Source organism: Arvicanthis niloticus, chromosome 1, assembly GCF_011762505.2.
Source record: "Arvicanthis niloticus isolate mArvNil1 chromosome 1, mArvNil1.pat.X, whole genome shotgun sequence".
Lineage (NCBI taxonomy): Eukaryota > Metazoa > Chordata > Mammalia > Rodentia > Muridae > Arvicanthis > Arvicanthis niloticus.
The window spans coordinates 7468165-7490305 of NC_047658.1; the positions used below are offsets into that span (position 1 = coordinate 7468165).

At 51.7% G+C, this 22141-nt stretch overlaps 1 protein-coding gene across 1 annotated transcript; it reads left to right on the forward strand.

The window, feature by feature from the left end:
* Window positions 1-1000: 1000 nt before the first annotated feature.
* Window positions 1001-22104, forward strand: Map4k1 (mitogen-activated protein kinase kinase kinase kinase 1). The gene is made up of 32 exons (XM_034522048.2): window positions 1001-1242; window positions 1404-1461; window positions 1581-1671; window positions 2288-2352; window positions 5361-5416; window positions 5503-5550; window positions 5684-5726; window positions 5813-5885; window positions 6632-6763; window positions 7144-7206; window positions 7305-7386; window positions 8354-8467; window positions 8685-8763; window positions 10054-10112; window positions 10202-10245; window positions 10334-10378; window positions 12067-12109; window positions 12676-12841; window positions 12918-13000; window positions 14233-14256; window positions 14847-14931; window positions 17151-17227; window positions 17311-17371; window positions 18528-18636; window positions 18717-18775; window positions 18934-19037; window positions 19668-19842; window positions 20369-20431; window positions 20550-20639; window positions 20721-20791; window positions 21182-21237; window positions 21928-22104. Exons 1-32 carry the CDS (start codon window positions 1144-1146, stop codon window positions 21995-21997), a joined length of 2487 nt encoding a protein of 828 aa, XP_034377939.1. The 5' UTR covers window positions 1001-1143; the 3' UTR covers window positions 21998-22104.
* Window positions 22105-22141: the final 37 nt, after the last annotated feature.

A 22141-nucleotide genomic window follows, 5' to 3' on the forward strand; every position in this document is an offset into this window, starting at 1 on the left:
GAAAAGGTTTAGTCTGCTTTCCTACGTAGGCGCCAGGAGGCGGGGCTGAGCTTTTCCCGGGCCGCACAAACCATTGTACTTAAGTTTCCGACGCGCGTGCGCTGGAGTTGTAAGGAAAAGGAGACATAATTCTCAGTACGCATGCGTAGCTGTAAACCCGTATAGCCTCTTGAAGGGGTACAGCTTCCTTTTCTTTTTGTTTTGTTTGTTTTTTGATTTTCGAGATAGGGTTTCTCTGTATAGCCCTGGGTGTCTTGGAACTCATTCTATAGACCAGGCTGGCCTCGAACTCAGAAACCCGCCTGGGATTAAAGGCGTGTACCACCACTGCCTGGCTGAGCTTCCTTTTCTTTGCGTTTAGTCGGGTGGGAAATGCTTTCTGAAGCCCTTCTTGCCTCCAGCTTGGGTGCCTGAAGACAGCATCTCTTATCCTCTTTTCCTTGCTATTAAGTCCCAAACTCTGGTTCCCATTGTGATGCTACAGTGTTAGGAGGAGGTCGAGAAGGCAAAAGACACGTGTACCTGGCGGGATTACCGTGGCACCCTGGAGTCTCAGGTTCCGCGTAGGGGCTATTAACAAGTGTTCCACGTCTGCCACTGTCTCTGAACACTTTTGAAGCGATGCAGACATGTGCCATGTGGGCAGGTGCCCTGAGCTCAGCTGTCACTTAAGTCATATGCATGTGTCACGAGTAAACAGTCCTCTGTGCTACTCAGCCAGCTTTGTGCAGACCTGCAACCTCTGGTTTGACTCCAAATCTTCAAGTACCCAGCAGAGGTTCAACTGTAACCTGTGACTCCTCCCAAAATAGAGTGTTGGGGAGAGGATGCGAGGTCAGCCCCGGGTTGCATTTAAGAACTTTTGTATCTTATTTACATAGTGTCCTTCAGAGGGTAAAGGGGAGTCCCATGGGTCCTAAGGCAATCAAACTCTCAGAACCCAGGGGACGGGGGTGGAGCCCTCTGCGGAGCCCTCTGCACAGCCCTGCAGCTGGGGCAGGAAGCGAGAGTGGGGAGGGGGAAGGCCACAGCCCACAGAGGCAAGGCGGGCCCAGGACTTGTGGAGACAGAGGGTAATACCAAAGCTTGAGCCCTGAGGCCCTGTTGGCCCTCTGGGCACTGGCCCAGCCCCGGCCTCCAGGGATGGCCCTTGTGGACCCCGATATCTTTAATAAGGACCCGCGAGAACACTATGATCTACTGCAGCGACTGGGTGGTGGAACCTATGGAGAAGTATTCAAGGTGAGAAAGCCCTTCTGTCTCCTTCACCATCAAACCTGGGATGGTTAGGGTGAGGCGGAGAAACAGGAGTATAAGAGAAAGCCAGGCCTTGGCCTTGGTTCAGAGATGCTGAGGATGGCAAGCTATGGAGCCTGCCTGATGGCCAACTTCCCCTTTACAAGGCTCGCGACAAGGTGTCTAAGGACCTGGTGGCTTTGAAGATGGTGAAGATGGAGCCTGGTGAGAGCGCCCCCAGAAACTTCTTCCCCCGTCCCTGCCTTGTACTTCCTGGGATCTGGGAAACACTTTCTGTAAGCCCCTGCTTGTAGCCACCTTTTTTCTCCGGCCCCTCCTCACAGATGATGACGTCTCCACCCTTCAGAAGGAGATTCTCATGCTGAAAACTTGCCGGCACGCCAACATCGTGGCTTACCATGGCAGTTACCTCTGGTGATGTCTTAACCCATCCCCCAACCCCAGCTCCTTATTTCTGACCAGGCACCGGTAACCAGGTCCTCAGTCCTAAACTACGATTTGTGATCCAGATACCCTAACTTAACCTCCAACCTGGGGACTTTCACTTTTAATTGGGGCATCCCAGTCTGATTCCCAATCTGAAATTCTGCCTTTCTTACTGAGTACCCACTAATTTAAGGGCTAATCTAGAACCTTCTTCATTGTTGTAATCAGACCTCTCACTGGTCTTCTTCCTGCATCTGCTGTTTTTACTCTGCTTCTTTAATATGAACCCTTAAATTCTTTGGCTCTCAAGATAATATCTCAGCTGCCCCAATAATGACATCCATTCCTCAAACCTGGGATTCTTTGTCTTGTCTGCTTCTCCGTGAGTTAACTACCCTGTCCTCTAAATTACCATGGGATGGCAGTGGGGTGCCCTTGGGTTGGAACCTGAATACCTAAAAATTGCTCTGGAATGCATACTTCCTGGACTATCCTTAACCTCCTTGGTCATGAGAACAGGACACCCTCTGGTGGGCAGGGTGAGTGAGATAGCCCTGGGAGGTCTCACTACCATCGTAATCCCCACTCTCTTGACCCTGTATAGGCTGCAGAAGCTATGGATCTGCATGGAATTCTGTGGAGCCGGTTCTCTCCAGGACATCTACCAAGGTTAGAAGGACAAGAGGACATAGGCCCCCTTCTACCACTGCCCACCTCTCCTGTCTCTCTGTGCTTGTGTCCTGGGAGCTGCCTTCCTGCCCACACCACACCATGAGCCCATCCATGACTGGATGGTGCTGGGATCCTGGGATGACCCTGCCCTCCAGCACCTGTGGGTCTTACCTGTCCTTTTCCCGCCAATAATGACCTTCACGTCTATGTCTCTATCTTTGTCTGGATGTTTATATTTTCTTGCCAAAAATTATTCCTGGGTAGGGGCAATTTCGCATTTTCTTTCTTCTCTTTTGAAATGGGCTTCTCACTATATAGTCCTGGCCTGTTTCCAACTCAAAGAGTTCTGCCTACTTCTTCCACCCCTGGTGTTGAGATTCAAGACACGTGCTACACCTGGCCTATTTCTGCATTCTCTAACTCAGATTAGTTGCCCAGATTTTTGGTCAGGCTGTCCATGAGTTTCTGGGTCTAGCCTGTGGTCCACCTTTCAGGGGAATTTGAGGGTATGGGTCACATAGGCCTCTCGTCCCTTCTGAGTCTCTCTCTGTTTCTGTTTCTCTCTGTGTCTGTCTCTCTCTGTGTCTCTGTGTGTGTGTCTCTCTCTCTTTGTTTCTCTCTGTCTCCATCTCTCTGTGTGTGTCTCTGTGTCTCTGTGTATCTCTCTGTCTCTCTCTCTGTCTCTCTCTGTGTGTTTCTCTTTGTCTCTGTCTCTCTCTGTGTGTCTGTGTCTCTCTGTGTGTCTCTCTCTGTGTCTCTCTTTCTCTCTCACATACAGACACACACATTTTTTTGCTATAGTATGTTTTGAACCTAGAGTCTTATGTTTCTTAGGCAAGCACTCTGAGCTATATCCCTAATACCTACCCCCCCTTTTAAGATTAATTAATTTATTCTTTGAGGGTTTAATTTAAACTTAAATTAATTAATTTATCTATTCTTCAATAATTATAAGTATACAATATATTTTTAAAACATCCATTCAATTTCTTGTAGGTGCTTCCCAGCCCTCTTTTTACTTATTTTGTGACAGAGTCTCAACAAGTTACCCAGGCTGGCCTTGAACTTAAGGTCTCATTGCCTTAGCCTTCTCAGTAGCTAGGATGACCGATCTACTGCAACCAGGCCCTGCACCTCAGCCTCCTCTGAAGCTCTGGTACCCACCTGTCTTACTCACCCTTGCCCACGATTTCAAATGTCTGAAAATGTCTCGCTCTACCTTGGTGGTAGAATGCTTGCCTGGCAGGGATAGATCGAGGTCCCGGGTTCCATCCGGGCAACACAAAACCTCCCCCAGAACGGGAAACTGAGGCTGATGGGCAGGAAATGACTCACCCAGCCATTGTGTAAGCCCCGTTGTCTGCCCAACACCCTCTGTCCCATCTTTCTCTTGTCCCTTCACTAACCCTGCTTGTCTTCCAAGATACGTCTATCTTCCTACATTTGGTCTCTGCTCCTCTTTGTCTCTGATCCGTCTGTTTGTCTGTCTCTATACCTCTGCCGTTGTTCATTTTGCCTGCCCTCACATCTCCGCGTTCAGAGACTCCCTCGTCTCCCATAGTCCTCCAGGGAGAAGCTGCGTATTCTGCATCGCCCTGACCATTGTCCCTTGCCTCACGCCCTTGCTCCTTTTTTCCTGCAGAGTGGGACCCATCACAGCCCTGCTTGGCTTCTTATGGTAGCCTTGCTGACCAGCATGTGTCAAATGTCATAGCCCTTCCCACACGTATTTCCTGTTGTTGTTTCTGGCTGTTTCTTCTTACTAATTACTAGCGTATTAACACCTTACATTATATGTTTTTCGTTGTTTCTTATTTCTTTTTGAAATAGCAAGAGGTCCAGCAGTGAGATATTCCTCCAGCCTTTCCATCTTAGATGTTATTTCTTATTTTTTTAAAGATTTATTTATTTATTTTATGTGTATGAGTACACTTCTTTATGCACACCGGAGGAGGGCATCAGATCCCATTAAGCTGTGAGCCACCATGTGGTTGCTGGGAATTGAACTCAGGACCTCTGGAAGAACAGTCAGTGTTCTTAACCACTGAGCCATCTCTCCAGCCCTTATATATTATTTCTCTTGGAGTGTTCTCTCCATGAAAGCAGGGATTTATCTTTGTGTGTGTGTGTTTGCAGGTGCACATGCTAGTAATAAACCTGGAGACTTTCACATGCTAGGCAGGTGTTCTACCACTGAGCCACGCCCCCAGCCCCTCACTGGGGGATTCTAGGCAGGGGCTCTACCACTGAGCCACGCCCCCAGCCCCTCACTGGGGGATTCTAGGCAGGGGCTCTATCACTGAGCCACACCCCCAGCCCCTCACTGGGGGATTCTAGGCAGGGGCTCTACCACTGAGCCACGCCCCCAGCCCCTCACTGGGGGATTCTAGGCAGAGGCTCTACCACTGAGCCACGCCTCCAGCCCCTCACTGGGGGATTCTAGGCAGGGGCTCTTCCACTGAGCCACGCCCCCAGCACCTCACGGGGAGGGGGTGGGAGGGTGGATTCTAGGCAAATGCTTTCCTCCTGAGCCACGCCCCCAGTCTTTTAGGATGGCTGTCTTGCTTGTAGCTGTGTCTTTAGGAGCTGGCATAGAGTAGGACTGCTGTAATTATTTGCTGAGTGACTGTCTTCCTTTGCCCTATAACTACTTATCTCTCTGTCTATCTTCTCCCACGTACAAATGTTCTTGGTTATTTTGGAAACAAGACTCTCTATGTAGCCCTGACTGGCCGGTATATTGGTTGGTATATAGCTGAGGCTAGCCTCAAACTTTGGGCAGTCCTCCTGCCTCAGCCTTCCAAGTAATTGGATTATAGGCAAGAGCAACCACCTTTCAGGCGGCTACTACCCTCTCTCTCCCCTTTCCGGTTGTCTCATCTAAAGTCCCCTCCTCTTCGGACATCCTATCAGATGTCATGGGTGGAGGGAGGCTGGGGACCCCAGAGAACCAGGATTCCTGACTCTTCTCCCAACGCCTGGCCTGGCTGGGATGACTTCTGCAGTGACTGGCTCTCTGTCCGAGCTCCAGATCAGCTATGTGTGCCGGGAAGTGCTTCAGGTGAGAAGGGCCGGGGACTCCCAAAGCAAGCAGAGCTTTTGCAAGGCAGAAGGTGCTCACCAGTGCCACTGCTCGCCTGTTTCCAGGGACTGGCCTACCTGCATTCAGAGAAGAAGATACATCGAGACATCAAGGTAGACTGGGGACAAGGTTGCCTCCGAGGGAGGGTCATAGGGGGACCTAGAGCTCAGTTTGAGCTTTAGGGTGGGAGCAGTGGAGCACTGGGAAGGAGCTGTGTCAGCTTCTAATCTTTCCTCTGGTCCCCAGGGAGCCAACATCCTCATCAATGACTCCGGGGAGGTTAAGCTGGGTAAGTTTGGCTCACAGGGTGCCCAGGGAGCTGACAGATGAGGAAGGTATGGGACAGACACACACTCTTTCTGTCTCTGCCTCTAGCTGACTTTGGGATCTCAGCCCAGATTGGGGCGACACTGGCCAGACGCCTCTCTTTCATTGGGACACCATACTGGTGAGAGGTGCTGGGGTGGCTGGAATGAAAACAAGGGTATTCCCCATCTTGGTCCCCAGAAAGTTCTTGGTTCTGCCTTCTCCTACTAAAAACCATTTCCTTCTCAATGACCCCTGTTGACTTTTCCACTTATCTGTGTCTCTTTCTGCCCTTTTCTCTTAGTGTTTAGAATTTCAGTGGTGGTGGTTGTGGTGTGTGTGTTGTTGTTGTTGTTTTGTTGTTGTCGACAACGCAGGTTTTCCCATAGCTCAGGCTGGCCTTGAACTAACGGTTCTCCTGTCTCTAGTTCCTAGAAGTTTTCTAGGCATGCACCACCACCCTTGGGCTGGTTTGCACCTTGATCCCTATCTCTCCCCAGTTCTTTTTATCTATTTCTGTGTTTTCTGAGCCTGTGGCTCTGAGCCTTCTGCGTTGTCTTAGGAACTGAAGCTAGGTTCTAATACCATTACTGTGTCACTAAGCCACACTCCCCGCCTCTGTCTCCCTCCTTCCCTCTCTCCCGGTTTTCAGTCAGTGCCTCACTTCATAGCCCAGGCTGGCCTCAAACTCCTGCTTACGCCTCCAGACTGCTCAGATCCCGAGTGCTCCCACACTGCCCTTCTCTAACGCCTTCTGCAACTTCCTCTTGGTACCCTTCTTCTCCCTCACCCCCCCCCCCCCCCCCCGTCTGTGTTCCCATTCTCCCTCACCCCACCTGTCTCCTGCTCCTGGGCCACTTCTGGCTCTCTGAGGGTCTCTGCCCACAGGATGGCTCCAGAGGTGGCAGCTGTGGCCCTGAAGGGTGGATACAATGAGCTGTGTGACATCTGGTCTCTTGGCATCACGGCCATCGAGCTGGCTGAGCTCCAGCCTCCGCTCTTTGATGTGCACCCTCTCAGGTAAAGGCCTTAACTTCCCAAGTGCCGCCATTACAAGTGTGATGGCCCCTCCGTGCCCAGCAAGACATTCCCACCTGGAGACTCATCTGTAAACACCTTCTCACAGGGGTTGCCTTCCAGGCCAGCCATGGCTGGCTTGTCCCAGCATGCAGGTAGCTGAGACAGGAGGTCAGGAACTTGAGGCTGGCCAGAGCTACATAACAAAATCAACACTAGAGTCACAGGCATGCCTACAGGGGATTTGGGGATTCGAACTCAGAACCTCAGGCTTGCACAGCATGTGCTCTTACCTTCTGAGACATTTCCCCTGTCCTCTTTCCATGGGAAACTCCTGAAACTATGAGGGGATTTGAACCCCATGTTCTTCCCTGCTGATTTAGGGTTCTCTTCCTCATGACCAAGAGCGGCTACCAGCCTCCTCGGCTAAAGGAAAAGAACAGATGGTAAGAGAGGTGACTGAAGGTCGGGAAAAGGAAGGGTGTGTGGCGTGAGGAGAAGGACTCTGATCCTTTCATACCAGACCTGGCTTCTTCCTCCCAAGGTCATCTTCCTTCCACAACTTTGTCAAAGTCACCCTCACTAAGAACTCCAAGAAACGCCCCAGTGCCACCAAGATGCTCAGTGTAAGCCCTGCCCTCCCTGCCCTGTCCCCTCAGCCCAGGGTTACCAAGCCCTACCCCTCCCTACCCTGTCCCCTCAGCCCAGGGTTACCAAGCCCTACCCCTCCCTGCCCTGTCCCTCAGCCCAGGGTTACTGAGTCTTCCACAGCTCACAAGAGCTATAAATATAACCCTGGTGCCCCCTTCAAAACCTCTAGTCCCTCAGAATTTCCCAGGACTCTACCCACAGGACCTTCTAAACTGTACAGGGAGATCCAGGCCTGGGGGCACAGGCCTACAGTCTCAGCACTAAGAAAGTAGAGATAGGAGGATCAGAAGTTCAAAGCCATCTTACATAGACAATTTGAGGCTAGCCTGAGCTACATGAGACCCTGTCACAAAAATAAAAGTCAAACCAAATTAATACCCAATTATTTCTTGTTTGTTTCCTAGTGCTTGTTCTGTCTCTCTCTCTCTCTCTCTCTCTCTCTCTCTCTCTCTCTCTCTCTCTCTCTCTGTGTGTGTGTGTGTGTATTTCATTTGTTTGTCTTGTTATGGTCTCATATAGCCCAGGCTAGCCTCATATTTGCTATATAGCCAAGAATGACCTTAGACTCTTGAAATTCCTGCCTCCATTTCCCAAGGGCTGGGATTACAGGCATGAGCCATCACGTCCAGCTTTACCTCAGAGCTTTCTAAGTTTTCCTGAGTTCCTGAGTTCCTGGAATTTGCCAAGTCCCAAAGACCTCCACGTGTTCCTGAGAGTCTTCACCAAGCCCGGTTGCTTCTAGGGCATCCTAGAATTCCTTACCTCCCCTCTGGGAACCCTAAATTCTTCTAATTCCTTAAGACTTCTCAGGATCTCTGGGCCCCTAAGTCTCCCAGCTCCCTCTCGCTCTTCCCTCAGCTGGCACCTTCCCAGGAGCATTCTCTGACAGGACCCCTCCCCTCTCCCACCATGCCAGCCCTCTGACCCTGTTCCCTGTCACAGCATCAGCTAGTGTCCCAGCCGGGGCTGAACAGAGGCCTGATCTTGGATCTTCTTGACAAAATGAAGAATCCTGGGAAGGGGCTGCCTGTTGAGATTGAAGATGAGGAGACTGAGGTGAGGGCCTTAGTAGAGAAGGGTATGGGGACCTCGGGGCCTCTGTGTAGGGTCCTCCTCCTGCCAGGAGAGCCCTCTGGAAGCACATATTAGAAGGAAAATGGAACAGGACAGGAAGCCTGGCAGAGTTATAAGAGCGAGGGTGTAAGGTGGGGTTCCAGCATGAAGGAGGACTGTCAGAGGCTCTGAGCCCTGACATGGCTGTCCTTCTGCCCAGCCTCCCCCTACCATCCCTCGGCGGATCAGATCTACCTACCGGGCCAGCTCACTGGGAATCCCAGACGCAGACTGCTGTCGTGAGTAGAAAACCCTACAGTTTGGGGCCACCTAGCACACTGTCTGACCAGCAGGGGCTCAAATCCCGAGAAATTTGTAACCATGTAATTCTCAAACTGACCGTAGAGTCTGCTCCTCTCAGTCCCTTGACACCACCTTCCAGCTCTGGCCCAAAAGAAACCTCAAGAATCGGTCTAAAGGCATGGTGGTGCACCATTAACCCCAGCACTCAGAGTGATCTCTCTGTGAGTTCAGGGTTGCCCGGTTTACATAGTGAGTTCTGGGCCAGGGTGGACATAGTGTGACCTTGCCTCAAAACAAAGCAATTACAGGAAACAAGAACCAAGCCAATCCAACCAACCAACCAACCAACCAAACCCCTGTAAGAACAGGCTGGGCTGACACTCAGTTGGTAGACAACTTGCCTCATATTCATGAGGTCCTAGATTGAAGTTCAGCTGTGATCCCAGCACTTGGGCAGTGGAGGCAGAAGGATCAGAACTTCATGGTCACACAGTGTGGCCTGTCTTAAAAATAAATACGCAGGCCAGTGAGATGGCTCAGTGGGTGAAGGTGCTCGCTTCTGAGGCTAACGACCTGAGCCCATATGTGGAAGGATAGAACCAATCTCCGCAAATTGTCCTCTGATGCACACGCTCCTCCCTCTCACGAAACAAATTCATGTAATTTTTTTTTTATATATATTAAAAGAAAGGAAGGAAGGGCCGGTGGTCATGGTGCAAACCTTCAATCCCAGCACTCTGGAGGCAAAGGTGGGCGGATCTCTGAGTTTGAGGTCAGCCTGGTCTATAGAGTGAGTTCCAGTACAGCCAGAGCTACACAGAGAAACCTGGTCTTGAAAAACCAAAACAAACCAAAAAAAAAAAAAAAAAACCCTCAAAAAACCCACCATCACCACAACAAAACCTGTCAGAACCCCTAATACCTACTTAACACCCCAAAACAAACGCCTCACAGCTACTTTGAGCCCTTCTACCTCTCTGCTACCACCCCTGAGCCCCCAAACAAGACCCCTGTAAACAAAGGCCCCTCCCACAAGGGACAGGAGCCACCCTTAAAGTCCTGGTTCTGGCCCTGCCCCTCCTCATCTCCACCCACATTCTTCATCCTATCTCCCTGTCCCATCCTTCACTGGATTGTCTCCGCCCACTTCCCAGGGTCCCACCCTCACTGGATTGTCTCCGCCCACTTCCCAGGGTCCCACCCTCACTGGATTGTCTCTGCCCACTTCCCAGGCCTCACCCTCACTGGATTCTCCCCCCACCCCCCGCCCCTTTCCCCCTTCCCAGGGCGGCATATGGAGTTCCAGAGGCCCAGATGCGTGGAATGCAGACCTCAGGCTGAAACTGTGAGCGGACTCCTGTACTCTCCCTAGATGCATTCCCCTCCTCCCCTGTTCCTGCTCTGTGTTGTGCTTACTCTTTCCTCATCCCACAGGTTCGCTTACAGGCCCCTGCAGACTTCAGGAGCACCAGTCCCAGGTCCAGGACCCCTCCCCCTCCTCCGGGCTGGAGGGTGGGGGAGGGGTTATGTGGGAGCCACCTGAGTGTCATGATTGTCATTCTTCAGGAGCCAACTGTCAGACTCTGATGACGACTATGATGATGTGGACATGTAAGACCCCCATGGACCCCTCACTGCAGCTCCTCAGCACCTGAGAACCCCTGTCTTGTGTTTTCCCAACCTCAACCCTAGACCCCAACCTTTACTATCTTATCGCCCCAATGCTAGAGGTCTGAGGACCCTCAGTGCAGCTCCCTCCTTCCCTCCTCTTCTCCATCCGTGCTCCCCAAGCCCATTGGACCCTCTGCCTTCACCTCTGACCCCTGGATTTTCCTCCCCCATCCCAATTCCAACGCTCCCATTCCTTCCCCAAGCCCCCTTCTTTCTCCTTCAGATTGACCTTAAGGTTTCCCACTCACGACACAAATGCTTTACCACAGAGCCACCCCCACAGCCCCTCCACAGTGGAGTCTAGGCTACCCCTGAGCTACATCTTCAGCTCTCTTTTACTAAAAAAAGTTTTAGATTTATTCTATGTGTATGATGTTTTGCCTTGGCCACATTCGTTCCTGGTGCACGTGATGGCCAGTAGAGGGCGATAGATTCCTGGAACTGGAGTTAGGCTGTTGTGAGCTGCTGCGTGGGTGCTGGGAACCCAGGTCCTCTGCAAGAACAGCAAGTTTCCTTAACCACTGAGCCATTTCTCTATAAAAATAATTGTTTTTTGAAGCCAGGAATGGTAGCATACACCATTAGTCCCAGCACTCGGGACAGAGGCAGGCAAATCTCTTGAATTCCAGGCCAGCCTGATCTACAGAGTGAGTTCCAAAAACAGCCAGGGCTACACAGAGAAACCCTGTCTGAAAAAAAAAAAAAAAAAAAAAAAAAAAAAAAAAAAAAAAAAAAAAACAGAGAAAAAAAACCTTGAAATGGAATCTCGCTATGTAGCCCCAGCTCTATATTTAGACCAGGCTGGCCCTACACACAGAGATCTACCTACCTCTGCCTCTCCCATGCTGGGATTAACTGCATGGCTAGCTTCTTCTACTTTTTAATTTGATACAGGGTGAGACCAAGTTGTGCAGGCTAGAACTGAATTCACTCTGTAGCCTAGGCAATCCTCTTGCCTCAGCTTTCCAAGTAACTGATATTACTTGCCAAAGCAGACCTGGCTCCTTCTACTTTGTATCCAATCCCCAGTCTGGGTCCTTAGCTGCCCTCAGGCCCAGGCCTGACCCCACTTGACCTTCCCAGCTCTGGTGTCTCGCCCCCTTCCTAGGCTCAGACTCCTCTAGCTATCCACTGCCCTAAGCTTCAACCTCAGCCTTTCTCCCAAGCCTTGCCATTTTCGCACCCAGCTTCTGTCTGTAGCCCACATTGGTCTTGAACTCTCTCAATCCTCCTGCCTCTGCTTTCTAAGTGAGATCACAGACTGTGACTGGAAGCAAAAATCTCAGACTGAAAATTTGACCCATGTAGATTTCCTATCAGTCAGGGTCTGCATCCCAGGCCTCAGGCTGTACCCCAGAATCATCACAAGTCCCCACATTCTCCTTGCCCTGGCTCAGGGGCAGTCTCCAAGCCCACCCCCCCTTTTATTCCCTACCTTATATGTGTGGGTAGAGTGTGAGGAGTAAAGCAGGACCCCATGTCTTCTCATGGACACCATGTAAAAGCCCAGAGCTGCTATTGCTGTTTGTAGCCATGGCTCTAAATCACCCCACTGGCCCTCAGCTCCAGGCCATAAGCCTAAAACACCCCATCCTGTCCCTCACAGCCACCCTGTCTTTGTGTTTCAGCCCCACCCCTTCAGAGAACATACCTCCTCCACTGCCCCCCAAGGTAAGGCCCTGGGAATCCTGAGGCTACGTCCTTTGATGCTGGGACGTTCTGAATGTTTAGTTTGAAGCCAGAGGTGTCTATTACAGAAAGTTTAAGAATTTGGGGTTCAGGATGGATGTATAGGGAGTCCATCAGGGCTGGGTGTGGTGGTGCATTCAGGGAGTGAAGCCAGGGAGATGAAGAATTCAAGATTATCCTTAGCTATGTAGCAAGTCAAGGCCAGCTTGGGCTACACAATGACAAAGCTAGACCCTGTCTCGAAACAAAAATTTGTTTGTTTAAAGCAAGGCTGGATGTCTGGGTGTCTAGAGCAGACCGTAGGGCAGGGGCTGGTTAAGTAGCTGGGTTAGTGTCCAGCATTTACCCTTTGTTTTCTGGTGTGTGCTGATGTCCCTTCTCATGGAGATGTGGGTCTGGGAAATGGTGGAACCAAGGCAGGATGTCATGGGGAGGGTCATAGAGAGAGCTGATTCTTGGTCCTGGAGAAGGCAGGGTCTGGGGTGCAAGGTACACGGTCTTCTGCGATCTCTCGTGTATCTGTTTCTCTCTTACTTTTCTCTCTGTAGCCCAAGTTTCGGTCTCCATCAGATGATGGTTCTGGAGGAGTTAGAGATGACGGGCAACTGAGCCCAGGGGTGCTGGTCCGGTGTGCCAGTGGGCCTCCTCCACGTACCCCGCGTCCTGGACCTCCCCCAGCCACCCGCAGCCACCCTCATCTCACAGCCCACTCAGGTACCAGGACAGCCCTGGGGAGGAAGATAGGCGGGGTAGAAGTCTCCTGGCCTGATCTCGTTTCAACTCCCACCAGATCCCTCACTGTGGAACCCAGCTGCTCCGGAGACAGGCCAGCCCCCACTCGTACCCCCTAGGAAAGAAAAGATGAGGGGAAAGGTAAGAGCTACCAACCAGTCTCAAGACAGGCTGGGGCGTCTTAGTGGAAGATGGGATGGCATCTGATAGGTGACATTTATCTTTTGTCTGTGCCAGACACTGATCTTGTGGGATGTGTATGAGTGTGGGTGGGTATGGGTGTGGGTGGTACATGCACAGGCATGTGTGTAGATGCATATATGGAGGCCAGAGGAGAGCATCAGGTGTCCTGCTTTACCACGCTCCAATTTCTTTGAGACAGAGCGTCAGCCTGAACTTGTTGCCAGGCTGGTGGCCAGCAAGCCTCAGGGATCCTCCTGTCTCTGGGGTCACAGAGGACCACAGTCACACCCAACCTTTTAACATGGGCGCTGGGGATCCGAACTCAGTTCCTTGAAGCCAGTGCTTTCCTGCTGAGCCCCATTCTTGTGTCTTCATAAAGTGCAAACCTTCATACGTGGAAATAGACACCACCTACTCTGTGGCCACACAGTGGGTGCCGCGGCGGGGCAATGGGGCGCTGCAGGCTCTTCCTGTTAGTTTTCTGTCACTATGATAAAAGGCCAACCAAAACCAGCCTGGGGAGGAAAGGGCTGCTTGGCTTACATTTCCACTTGACAGCCCACCATACAGAAGAGCCAGGGCAGGAGCCTGGAGGCAGGAACTGAGGCAGAGGTGAAGGAGGGACAGCGCTTTCTGCCTTGCTCCTTGTAGCTTGCTTAGCTTGCTTTTCTATATAACCCAGGCCCCTGCCTAAGAGTGGTACCACCCAAAATGGGCTTGGCCCTCGCCCTCTCCCATTAATTGATAACAACAACAACAACAATAAATAGTAATAATGTCCTACCATCTGGTAGAAGCATTTTCTCAGTTATGGTATCTTCTTTCCAAATGACTCTAGTTTGTGTCAAGTTGACAAAAAAACTGATCACCAGCAGCAGAAGACTTACTTAGAATTCTGCTGTGAAAGGTTAGGGCAGTAACTAGCCTAGTCTAGTCCCACAGTGAGGGGCTGGGGGCGTGGCTCTGTAGGGGCGTGGCTCTGTAGGGGCGTGGCTCTGTAGGGGCGTGGCTCTGTAGGGGCGTGGCAATGTAGAAAGAGCTTGGCTGCTGTGTGCCCAGCCTCGCTTTCTATCTCCATTACCTGCAAGGTAGGAGTAACGGGTGAGTGGGGTACATAGTGAGATTCTGCTAAAAAACAAAAAGCAACTGGAGGTCGGGGATCCCAGAGGTGGCTGTTTTCTGTTCTGCAGATGGAGAAGGAGAAGCGCCGAGAGGTATGTAACTTACTCAGGGTTATATATAAGACATTCCTCTTTATCCGTGGAGGTTTCATTCCAGGACCCCCAGTGGATGCCTCAAACTGGCTAGTACTCAATCCTATATTCCACTGATATACATATTTATGGGGGTTCATTGATAGGCAAAATAAAAGATTTACTGAAGATCAGCATGTGGTGGTGTACACATGTAATACCCAGCACGGAGTGGAAGCAAGAGAGCCAGCCTAGGCTACATAGAGAATCTAAGGCCAGCCTGGGCCACATAGAGCATCAGTAAGGTCAGCCTGGGTTACAGAGAAAATCTAAGGTCAGCCTGGGCTACAGTGAAACTTTGTTTAAAAAAAGAAAGAAAAAAAAAAAAACCCTAAAACAAAAAAATATTTTGTTTTTCAAATCTCTCATGTAATATGTTTTGGATCATACCTAACCATGGTAAATGAGACCGCAAAGGGCAGAACCACAGATGGAGGGGGTAGAGTGGGAGGTAGTGGGGGGTTATATGCCTCGGAGGCACGGGCAGAGTCTGAACCCTGCACCTTCTTGTCTCTGCACACTGCTGCTGCCCACTGGCCATGGCCATCCAGAAATATCCCCTTCTTGTGAAATTATTCAACGGTTGTCCCCTCCAGATCCACAGCACAGCGGCCTGGACACATCCCTCTACGAAAGGTGGGCATTCAGGAGCCCAGGAGAGCCTGGGGGAGGAGTCAGGTGGGAAGGACAGGGACCCTAACGGAAGCCCAGAGAGAGACGCAGGAAGAATATTTTATTTTAATTATATATATGAATGGTTTTACCTGCATGATACTCCTGATCATCCCATGCATGCAGTGTTGACAGAGGCCAGAAGAGGGCGCTGTATCTTCTGGAACTAGAGTTAACTGGCTGTTGGCTGCCATATGGATGCTGGGAACTGAACCCAAGACCTCTGCAAGAGCAGCAAGTGCTCTTAACCACTGAGCCACCTCTCGGCCCCAGGAAGCTCTTTTTTTGCTATTTAAGATTTACATTTTTATTTTTTGATAATGTCTTTTAAAAATACAATATTGTTATTACTTGAGAATGTCGTACAACATACTTTAATTATATTCTCACCTTCCACTCCTCCCAGATCCAGCCCCACCTATCCATCCGTCCATCCTGAGTTTGTACCATTCCTTTTTTTATGACTGTGGGGCCGTCCACTAGAACACTGTTAGCTCTTAAAGAAAACTGACTTTCCTCTCCGGAAGCTGTCAACAAGTGTGTGCTGTGTTTAGGTTTGTGCACATAAATTCAGGCATCTGCAGAGTACAGAAGAGCATGTAAGATCCCCTGGAGCTGCAGTTATAGGCAGTTGTGAGCCTCCAGGCATGGGTGCTGGGAACTAGTCACCAATCTTTGGCAAGAGCAGCAGGTGCTCAGCTCCGGAGGGCGGGTCCTACTGGGGTGATGCTGGCCTAGCCAAATCTGGAGCAGAAGTTGTGGTTACTTTCGGGATTTGAGGATCCAAGAGGGGAAGGGAAAGGATGAATTGAAAACCAGATACTAGAACTGTTTAGAGGTCAGCGGTATCTGAATAAGATCGTCAGTTAGGGGGCTGTGACGGAACCCGAATGGAAGATGAAGGTCACCTGCATGTGGATGGTAGAGATTTCGATCAGTCTGGGGAGAGGGGATGGGTTTGGCTGCAGCAGAAAAGGACAGAGTCAGGAGAGGGTCAGTGTTAAATAACGTGAGAGTCTTGGGATAGAGATGTGCACCTCTAACGCCAGCACTACGGAGGCTGAGGCAAAAGGAGCATCACATGTTTGAGGCCAGCCAGAGCTGGGTAGCAAGAGCGTTCTCCTCCTCCTTTTCCCCCTCCTCCTCCTCCTCCTCCTCCTCCTCCTCCTCTTCCTCCTCCTCCTCCTCCTCCTCCTCCTCCTCCTCCTCCTCCTCCTCCTCTTCTTCTTCTTCTTCTTCTTCTTCTTCTTCTTCTTCTTCTTCTTCTTCTTCTTCTTCTTCTTCTTCTTCTTCTTCTTCTTCTTTTCAAGAAAAGGTTTCTCCCTGTAGCCCTGACTGTCTTGGAACTCTGTAGACTAGGCTGACCTCAAACTCACAGAGATCTACCTGCTCTGCCTCCTGTGTACTGGGCTTAAAGGTGAACGCCACCACCACTTGGCTAACAAGAGCCTTTTAAAGCAAACAAACAAAAAACATAGTACCCTACACTGGTAGTCCCTGCTCTTAGGACATAGAGGTAGGAGGATCAGAAATTCAAATTCAGCTTTGATTTCATGGCAAGTTCAAGGGCCAGTGGGATACTTGTGACCAGATCTCATAAAACAGGCCTGGGAGAAGGCTCAGTGGCTCATAGCGTCAGCTCTTTTTTTCAGAGGACCCATGTTCAGTTCCCAGCACCCACATGGGAGCTCACAGTCTTCTCTAACTCCCACACCCTCTTGTGGCCTCTGAGGGTATTGCATGTACTTGAAGTACAGGCTTCTATGTAGACAAACACTCCTACTGTGAGACACCAGAGCTCCATTCTGGTGGGATCAGTCCCACTGGATAGAAAAGGCTATGTTGGGGATCCAGGGTCAGAAATTAGTGGTTGGGGATCAGCACTGGGGAAGAAGGGCCTTAGAGAGCTGCTCAGGAAGCAGAGGTGAGGAGTCAGGGATGGAGACCTGCCAGGCAGTGGCAAGTCGCAGGAGGGAGGGGCAGGGGGTCATGGAGACTGGCTTAAGGGACTGAGTGGGGTTTAAGCTCAGATTTGAGGAGGTAGAAACTGAGGATGTCAGCCTGCAAGGGGAATTAGTATGAAAGGGCGGGTTTGGGGTAGAGGGCCAGTTTTGGACAAAGGTCTGGGAGGTCCATCCTCCATGATGAGAGACCCCAGCAACCTCCTTGTCTGGCCCACTCAGACCAGCACCTGCTCCTGGGTGCAGAGGAAGGCATTTTCATACTGAACCGGAATGATCAGGAGGCCACACTGGAAATGGTAAGGGATGGTCAGTGCTGGGAGTGGGGGTGGGGTGGTGTAGGGTCAAAGGGGAATCACAGAAGTCACCCCATTCTCCACAGATCTTCCCTGGCCGCACAACCTGGCTGTATTGCATCAGCAACCTTCTCATGTCTCTCTCAGGTCAGCGGTGGGGGGTGGGGGTGGGGCAGGAGGCAAGGGAGGGGGGGCAGGAGGCAAGGGAGGGTGGGCCAGGAGGCAAGGGAGGGGGGGCAGGAGGCAAGGGAGGGTGGGGCAGGAGGCAAGGGAGGGTGGGTATGTGTGGGTGAGCACAAACTGACTCTTCACCTCCACTGGGCCCGAGGTTCAAATCTCACCACTGTCCTTCCTACTGGTTGAATTTACAGCCAGGGGCTTCTCTCCCTGAGCCTCCATTTTCCTATCTGTAAAACGGAGCTCCAACATCTTCCCTTCTGAAGTTGGTTGTGAGTTAATTTTTTACAATCAATTCATCTTTGAATAACTTTGACATCTGGGTGTAGTTGGCACAGTCCTTTAATCCCAGAGCATAAGAGACAGGGCCAGATGGGCCTGACAATCACAACTTAATCTCTATTAAGTAGACTGTGGAGGTTACACTGTTGTTTGGTAATAAGGGCCGGTGTTTGTGGAGCAAATGTGTTGTTACCACTGAGCTATGTCTCCAGCATCACCCTTCATCCCACCACCCACAAGACAGGGTTTCTCTGTATAGCCCTGGCTGTCCTAGAACTCACTCTATAGACCAGGCTGGCCTCAACCTCAGAGAACCGCCCAGCAACATCCCCCAATTTTTTTTTTTTTTTTTTTTTTTTTTGAGACTGTGTATCCCGGCCTAGCCTTGAACTTAGAGTGGCTCTCTTGCTTCAGTCTCCTAAGTTCTGAGATTGTGAGCAGGCACCACTGACCCTGGCATAGGTAGGTTTTTCTGTTAAATTTTGAAATATGTGCCAGGTGTAGAGTCAGGAGGATAGGCGTTCAAGACCAGTGTCAACTCCATGGGGTGTTAGAGGCCAGCCTGGGCCTGAGACACAAGCACCAGCAACCTCACGGGCTGCCCACACCTCCCCTCTCTCACGCGCAGCAGCAGTGTTATGAGGGCAGGCAGCCTATCCTGCGCTCTGTTTCCCTGAGCAGATCACAGTGCCTGGACCACACTGGTCCTTTCAAGTCTCAAGACTGGGAGCTGTGTGAATGGAAAGTGGGATTTGCATGTTGGGGAGATTCAGCGGGCTGGGAGACAAGAGATGGTAGGGGTCCTCTAACTGCTTGCCACTCCCCTCTCTTCTACACACTGCAGGGAAGACACCCCACCTGTATTCTCATAGCATCCTGGGCCTGCTGGAAAGGAAAGAGGTCAGAACAGGAAGCCCCATCGCTCACATCAGTCCTCACCGGTTACTGGCAAGGTAGGAGCCCCAAAGGGTGCCATTGGCTTCCCTGCCCTCACTGCTGCCCCCTCAGCCACTTACTCCTCCTCCTCCTTCAGAAAGAACATGGTCTCCAGTAAGATCCAGGATACCAAAGGCTGTCGGGCTTGCTGTGTGGGTGAGAGCCAGCCTCTGGGTGCGGAGTGATGGGAGGGCTGGTGCCTGGACAGTATCTGCTCAATCAGGTCGAGGCATGGTGTCCAGGACCCTCGGAGAGATACTGGGTGATCCTGGAAGGAGACAGGGACCCTGACCCATTCTTGTCCACTTCCACAGCCGAGGGTGCTGGCTCTGGGGGCCCATTCCTGTGTGGAGCATTGGAGACGTCCGTGGTTCTTCTCCAGTGGTACCAGCCAATGAACAAATTCTTGCTTGTCCGGGTAAGTTTATAGAGCAAGGGTGCTGAAGCTTGGGCCTTCCACCATTTGCGTTTATATAAAGAACTGGACGAGCCCCTCCAAGTCCATGCCATTGTTCCCTTCCCATCCTGAGGCATTCTGAAAATTTTCTAAGTCTGAAGAGGTGGCTCAGCGGTTAAGAGAGCACTGGCTGCTCTTCCAAAGGGCCCAGGTTTAATTCCCAGCACCCACATGGCAGCTCACAACCGTCTGTGATTCCAGCTGCAGGGGACTCAACAGCCTCACACAGACATACATGTAGGCAAAGCACCAAGCACATAGAATAAAAATAAGTAAATAGTTAAAAAGAAAACAGCTTCCTGATATTTAAGCCCACCCCTCACATCTAAGCTTAATTATTCCTCAGTCTCCAAGGGTCTGTCTAAAGTGGTTTTGCTGCCCTGGTGTGTGTGTAGGGCCGTTCCTGCTTTTCTGTCGCCAGGTTGACACGCCTCCAGACAAGGCCACATTTACTCTAAAAGCACGCTTTGCTTCTTTCTAATGAAGCCCGAAATTCTCCGAGGGGACTCCCCACCTCCCCCACTCCTATCCCCCACCCCACCCCCGGTCTCAGATCCTCCCTGAGTCGCCCTTCCCCGTGCGGGCCCGCAGCAGGTGCTGTTCCCACTGCCCACGCCGCTGCCGGTGTTCGCGCTGCTGACAACGCCCGGCTCCGAGCTGCCGGCCGTGTGCATCGGCGTGAGCCCCGGGCAGGCGGCAAAGTCGGTGCTCTTCCACACGGTGCGCTTCGGTGCTCTGTCCTGCTGGCTGGACGACTCCAGCACCGGTGAGTGGGTGTGCCGCTGAGAGGCGGGGCCGCAGGGGGCGGGGCCGTGTGGGAGGGGCTGCAGGGGAGGGCGGGGTCGCATGAGAGGGCGGGGCCGCCGGGGAGGTGGGCTGTAGGGAAGAGGCAGGCCTGAAGGGGAAAGAGGACTATGGGGAAAAGTTGCAAATCAAGGAGGGGTTGCAGGGAGGGGGTTCAGGCTGCAGGGAAGGGGCAGGGCTGCGGGAAGAGGGCGGGGCTTCAGAAAAGGGGCATGGTTTTAGGAAAGGACAAGGCTTGTGAGAAGGGGCTGCAAGAGGAGGTGGGCCGAGCGAGGGTGGGACTGCAGGTTAGGCTACCAGGGAAGGGAAGGGCAGTGTGGCTGGGCAGGGCTAAGCCCGAACGCTATACTGAGAAAGAGATGGAACAGGGTGTGTGGTCTTACCTGACTGGTCATAACAGGGTGGAGCGCATGTGGCAGGCAGGGGACCTGAGGGGTGCTAGCTAAACAGCCAGGCAGTTAGTTCTTAAGCCCCTGCCTCTCGCACAGAGCACAAGGGACCCGTGCAGGTGATCCAAGTAAAGGAAGACATGGTGATGGTGTTGATGGATGGTAAGAGCGGGCCTGCCTGCCTGCCTGCCTGCCTGCCTGCCTGCCTGCCTGCCTGCCTTCCTTCCTTCCTGGTCCTCAACCCAGGACTTGGTGTTCAAAACCTTCCTCTTCCTTCCAGGCTCTCTGAAGCTAGTGACCCCAGAGGGGGCACCAGCTCCCGGGCTTCGCACCCCTGAGATCCCCATGACAGAAGCGGTTGAGGCTGTGGGTATGTGTTGGATGGGAGGGTCCAGGATCAAGGGTGAGAGCTCTGTGACCTCAGGTTCACAGGCAACTGCTTCCTCTCTAGCTATGGTTGAAGATCGACTCCAGGCCTTCTGGAAGCACGGAGTTCAGGTGTGGGCTCCAGACTCGAAACAGGTAGGCTCCTTCAGTTCACACCACTCCCATACCCTCATCCTCAACCTTTGCATCCTTTAAATGGGCTCAGAGAAGCCCTGGGTCAGGACAGGGACTCCTATTGGGAAGCTTCAGGGCACACATTGTCACTTAGTGGAAACAGGCTCGTCTCGTAGGCTACTGTGCCGGCCTCCCTGGTTCCTGACCCACTCTTTTACAGTTGCCTATCCAGTAGGGCGCTATGATTTTGCAGGTTAGTAGTCTTGGTCACAGAGCAGTTAAGTCACATGCTCAAAGTCACACAGCTTCATAAGGTGGGTGTGGGGTTAGACTTACACTGAGGAAGCCATGTTTATAGGGAGAGGGGCGGTCCTACTTCTCAGTCCAGACACTGACACACTTTCTCCACAGCCGCTGCAGGAGCTGAGAGACCCCACCCTCACCTTCCGTCTGCTCTGCTCCCCCAGGTATGGTGGTGTAGGGAAGCATGGAGAATAGGAGAGGCTGCTGGTGTGGAGCGGAGGTGTCCGTGGCCTAGAAAGCCCTTTCATGTTCTTTCACTAGGTTCCCTCCTGAGGCTCTGGCTCCACCAGGACTCCCGGGAGCCTTGGCTGCCCTCAGTAGACACCCCTGCACCCGTGCTTCTGTGCACGCCTTTACTTTACTGTTGAGGCTGGAGCGCGAATTCCCCATGGCTCCTTTTACTGCTGTTGCTGTGAACTAGCATGCGTAGCCCTGGTTGGCCTCCAGTCCTCTCTTACTACATTGGGGGTGGGAGGGCAGGTGGCACAGAAGGCACCTGGAGATCAGAGGACATTTTTAGGAGATGATTCTTTCTTGAACTTAGGTCATTATGTTTGGTGACAAAGCACCTTTGTTGCAGAGTCACCTTGCCAGCCTCTTTTTTTTCTTTCTTTCTTTTTGAAGCAGAGTTTTATAGCTCGGGCTAACCTTAGACTCCCTATGTAGCTGAGGATGACAACCTTGAACTCCAGATTTGCCTGCTTCAGTCTCCCAGTTATTGGGATTGTAGGCATATGTCACCACGCCTGACGTAGTCATTGTCACAACCTGGCATTGGAATGGTGCCGTTTCTATTAACTACTTTGAGACTGACTGACTGACTGAATGAATGAGTTGACCTCTGTCTTCTTCAGGCCTGTAGTGGTGGAGACGCGGCCCACGGATGACCCTACTGCTCCCAGCAACCTCTACATCCAGGAATGAGCCATTGAGAGGGCACAAGAAACAGTTGCCTGTAGACTCCTAACGGATGCACGAGTGGTCACGACATGTCCTTATCTCCCAATAAACTTGACTTTAGTCTTGTTGCCTTGAAATTCTTGGGGAAGAGATTTTTGAATGCCTAGC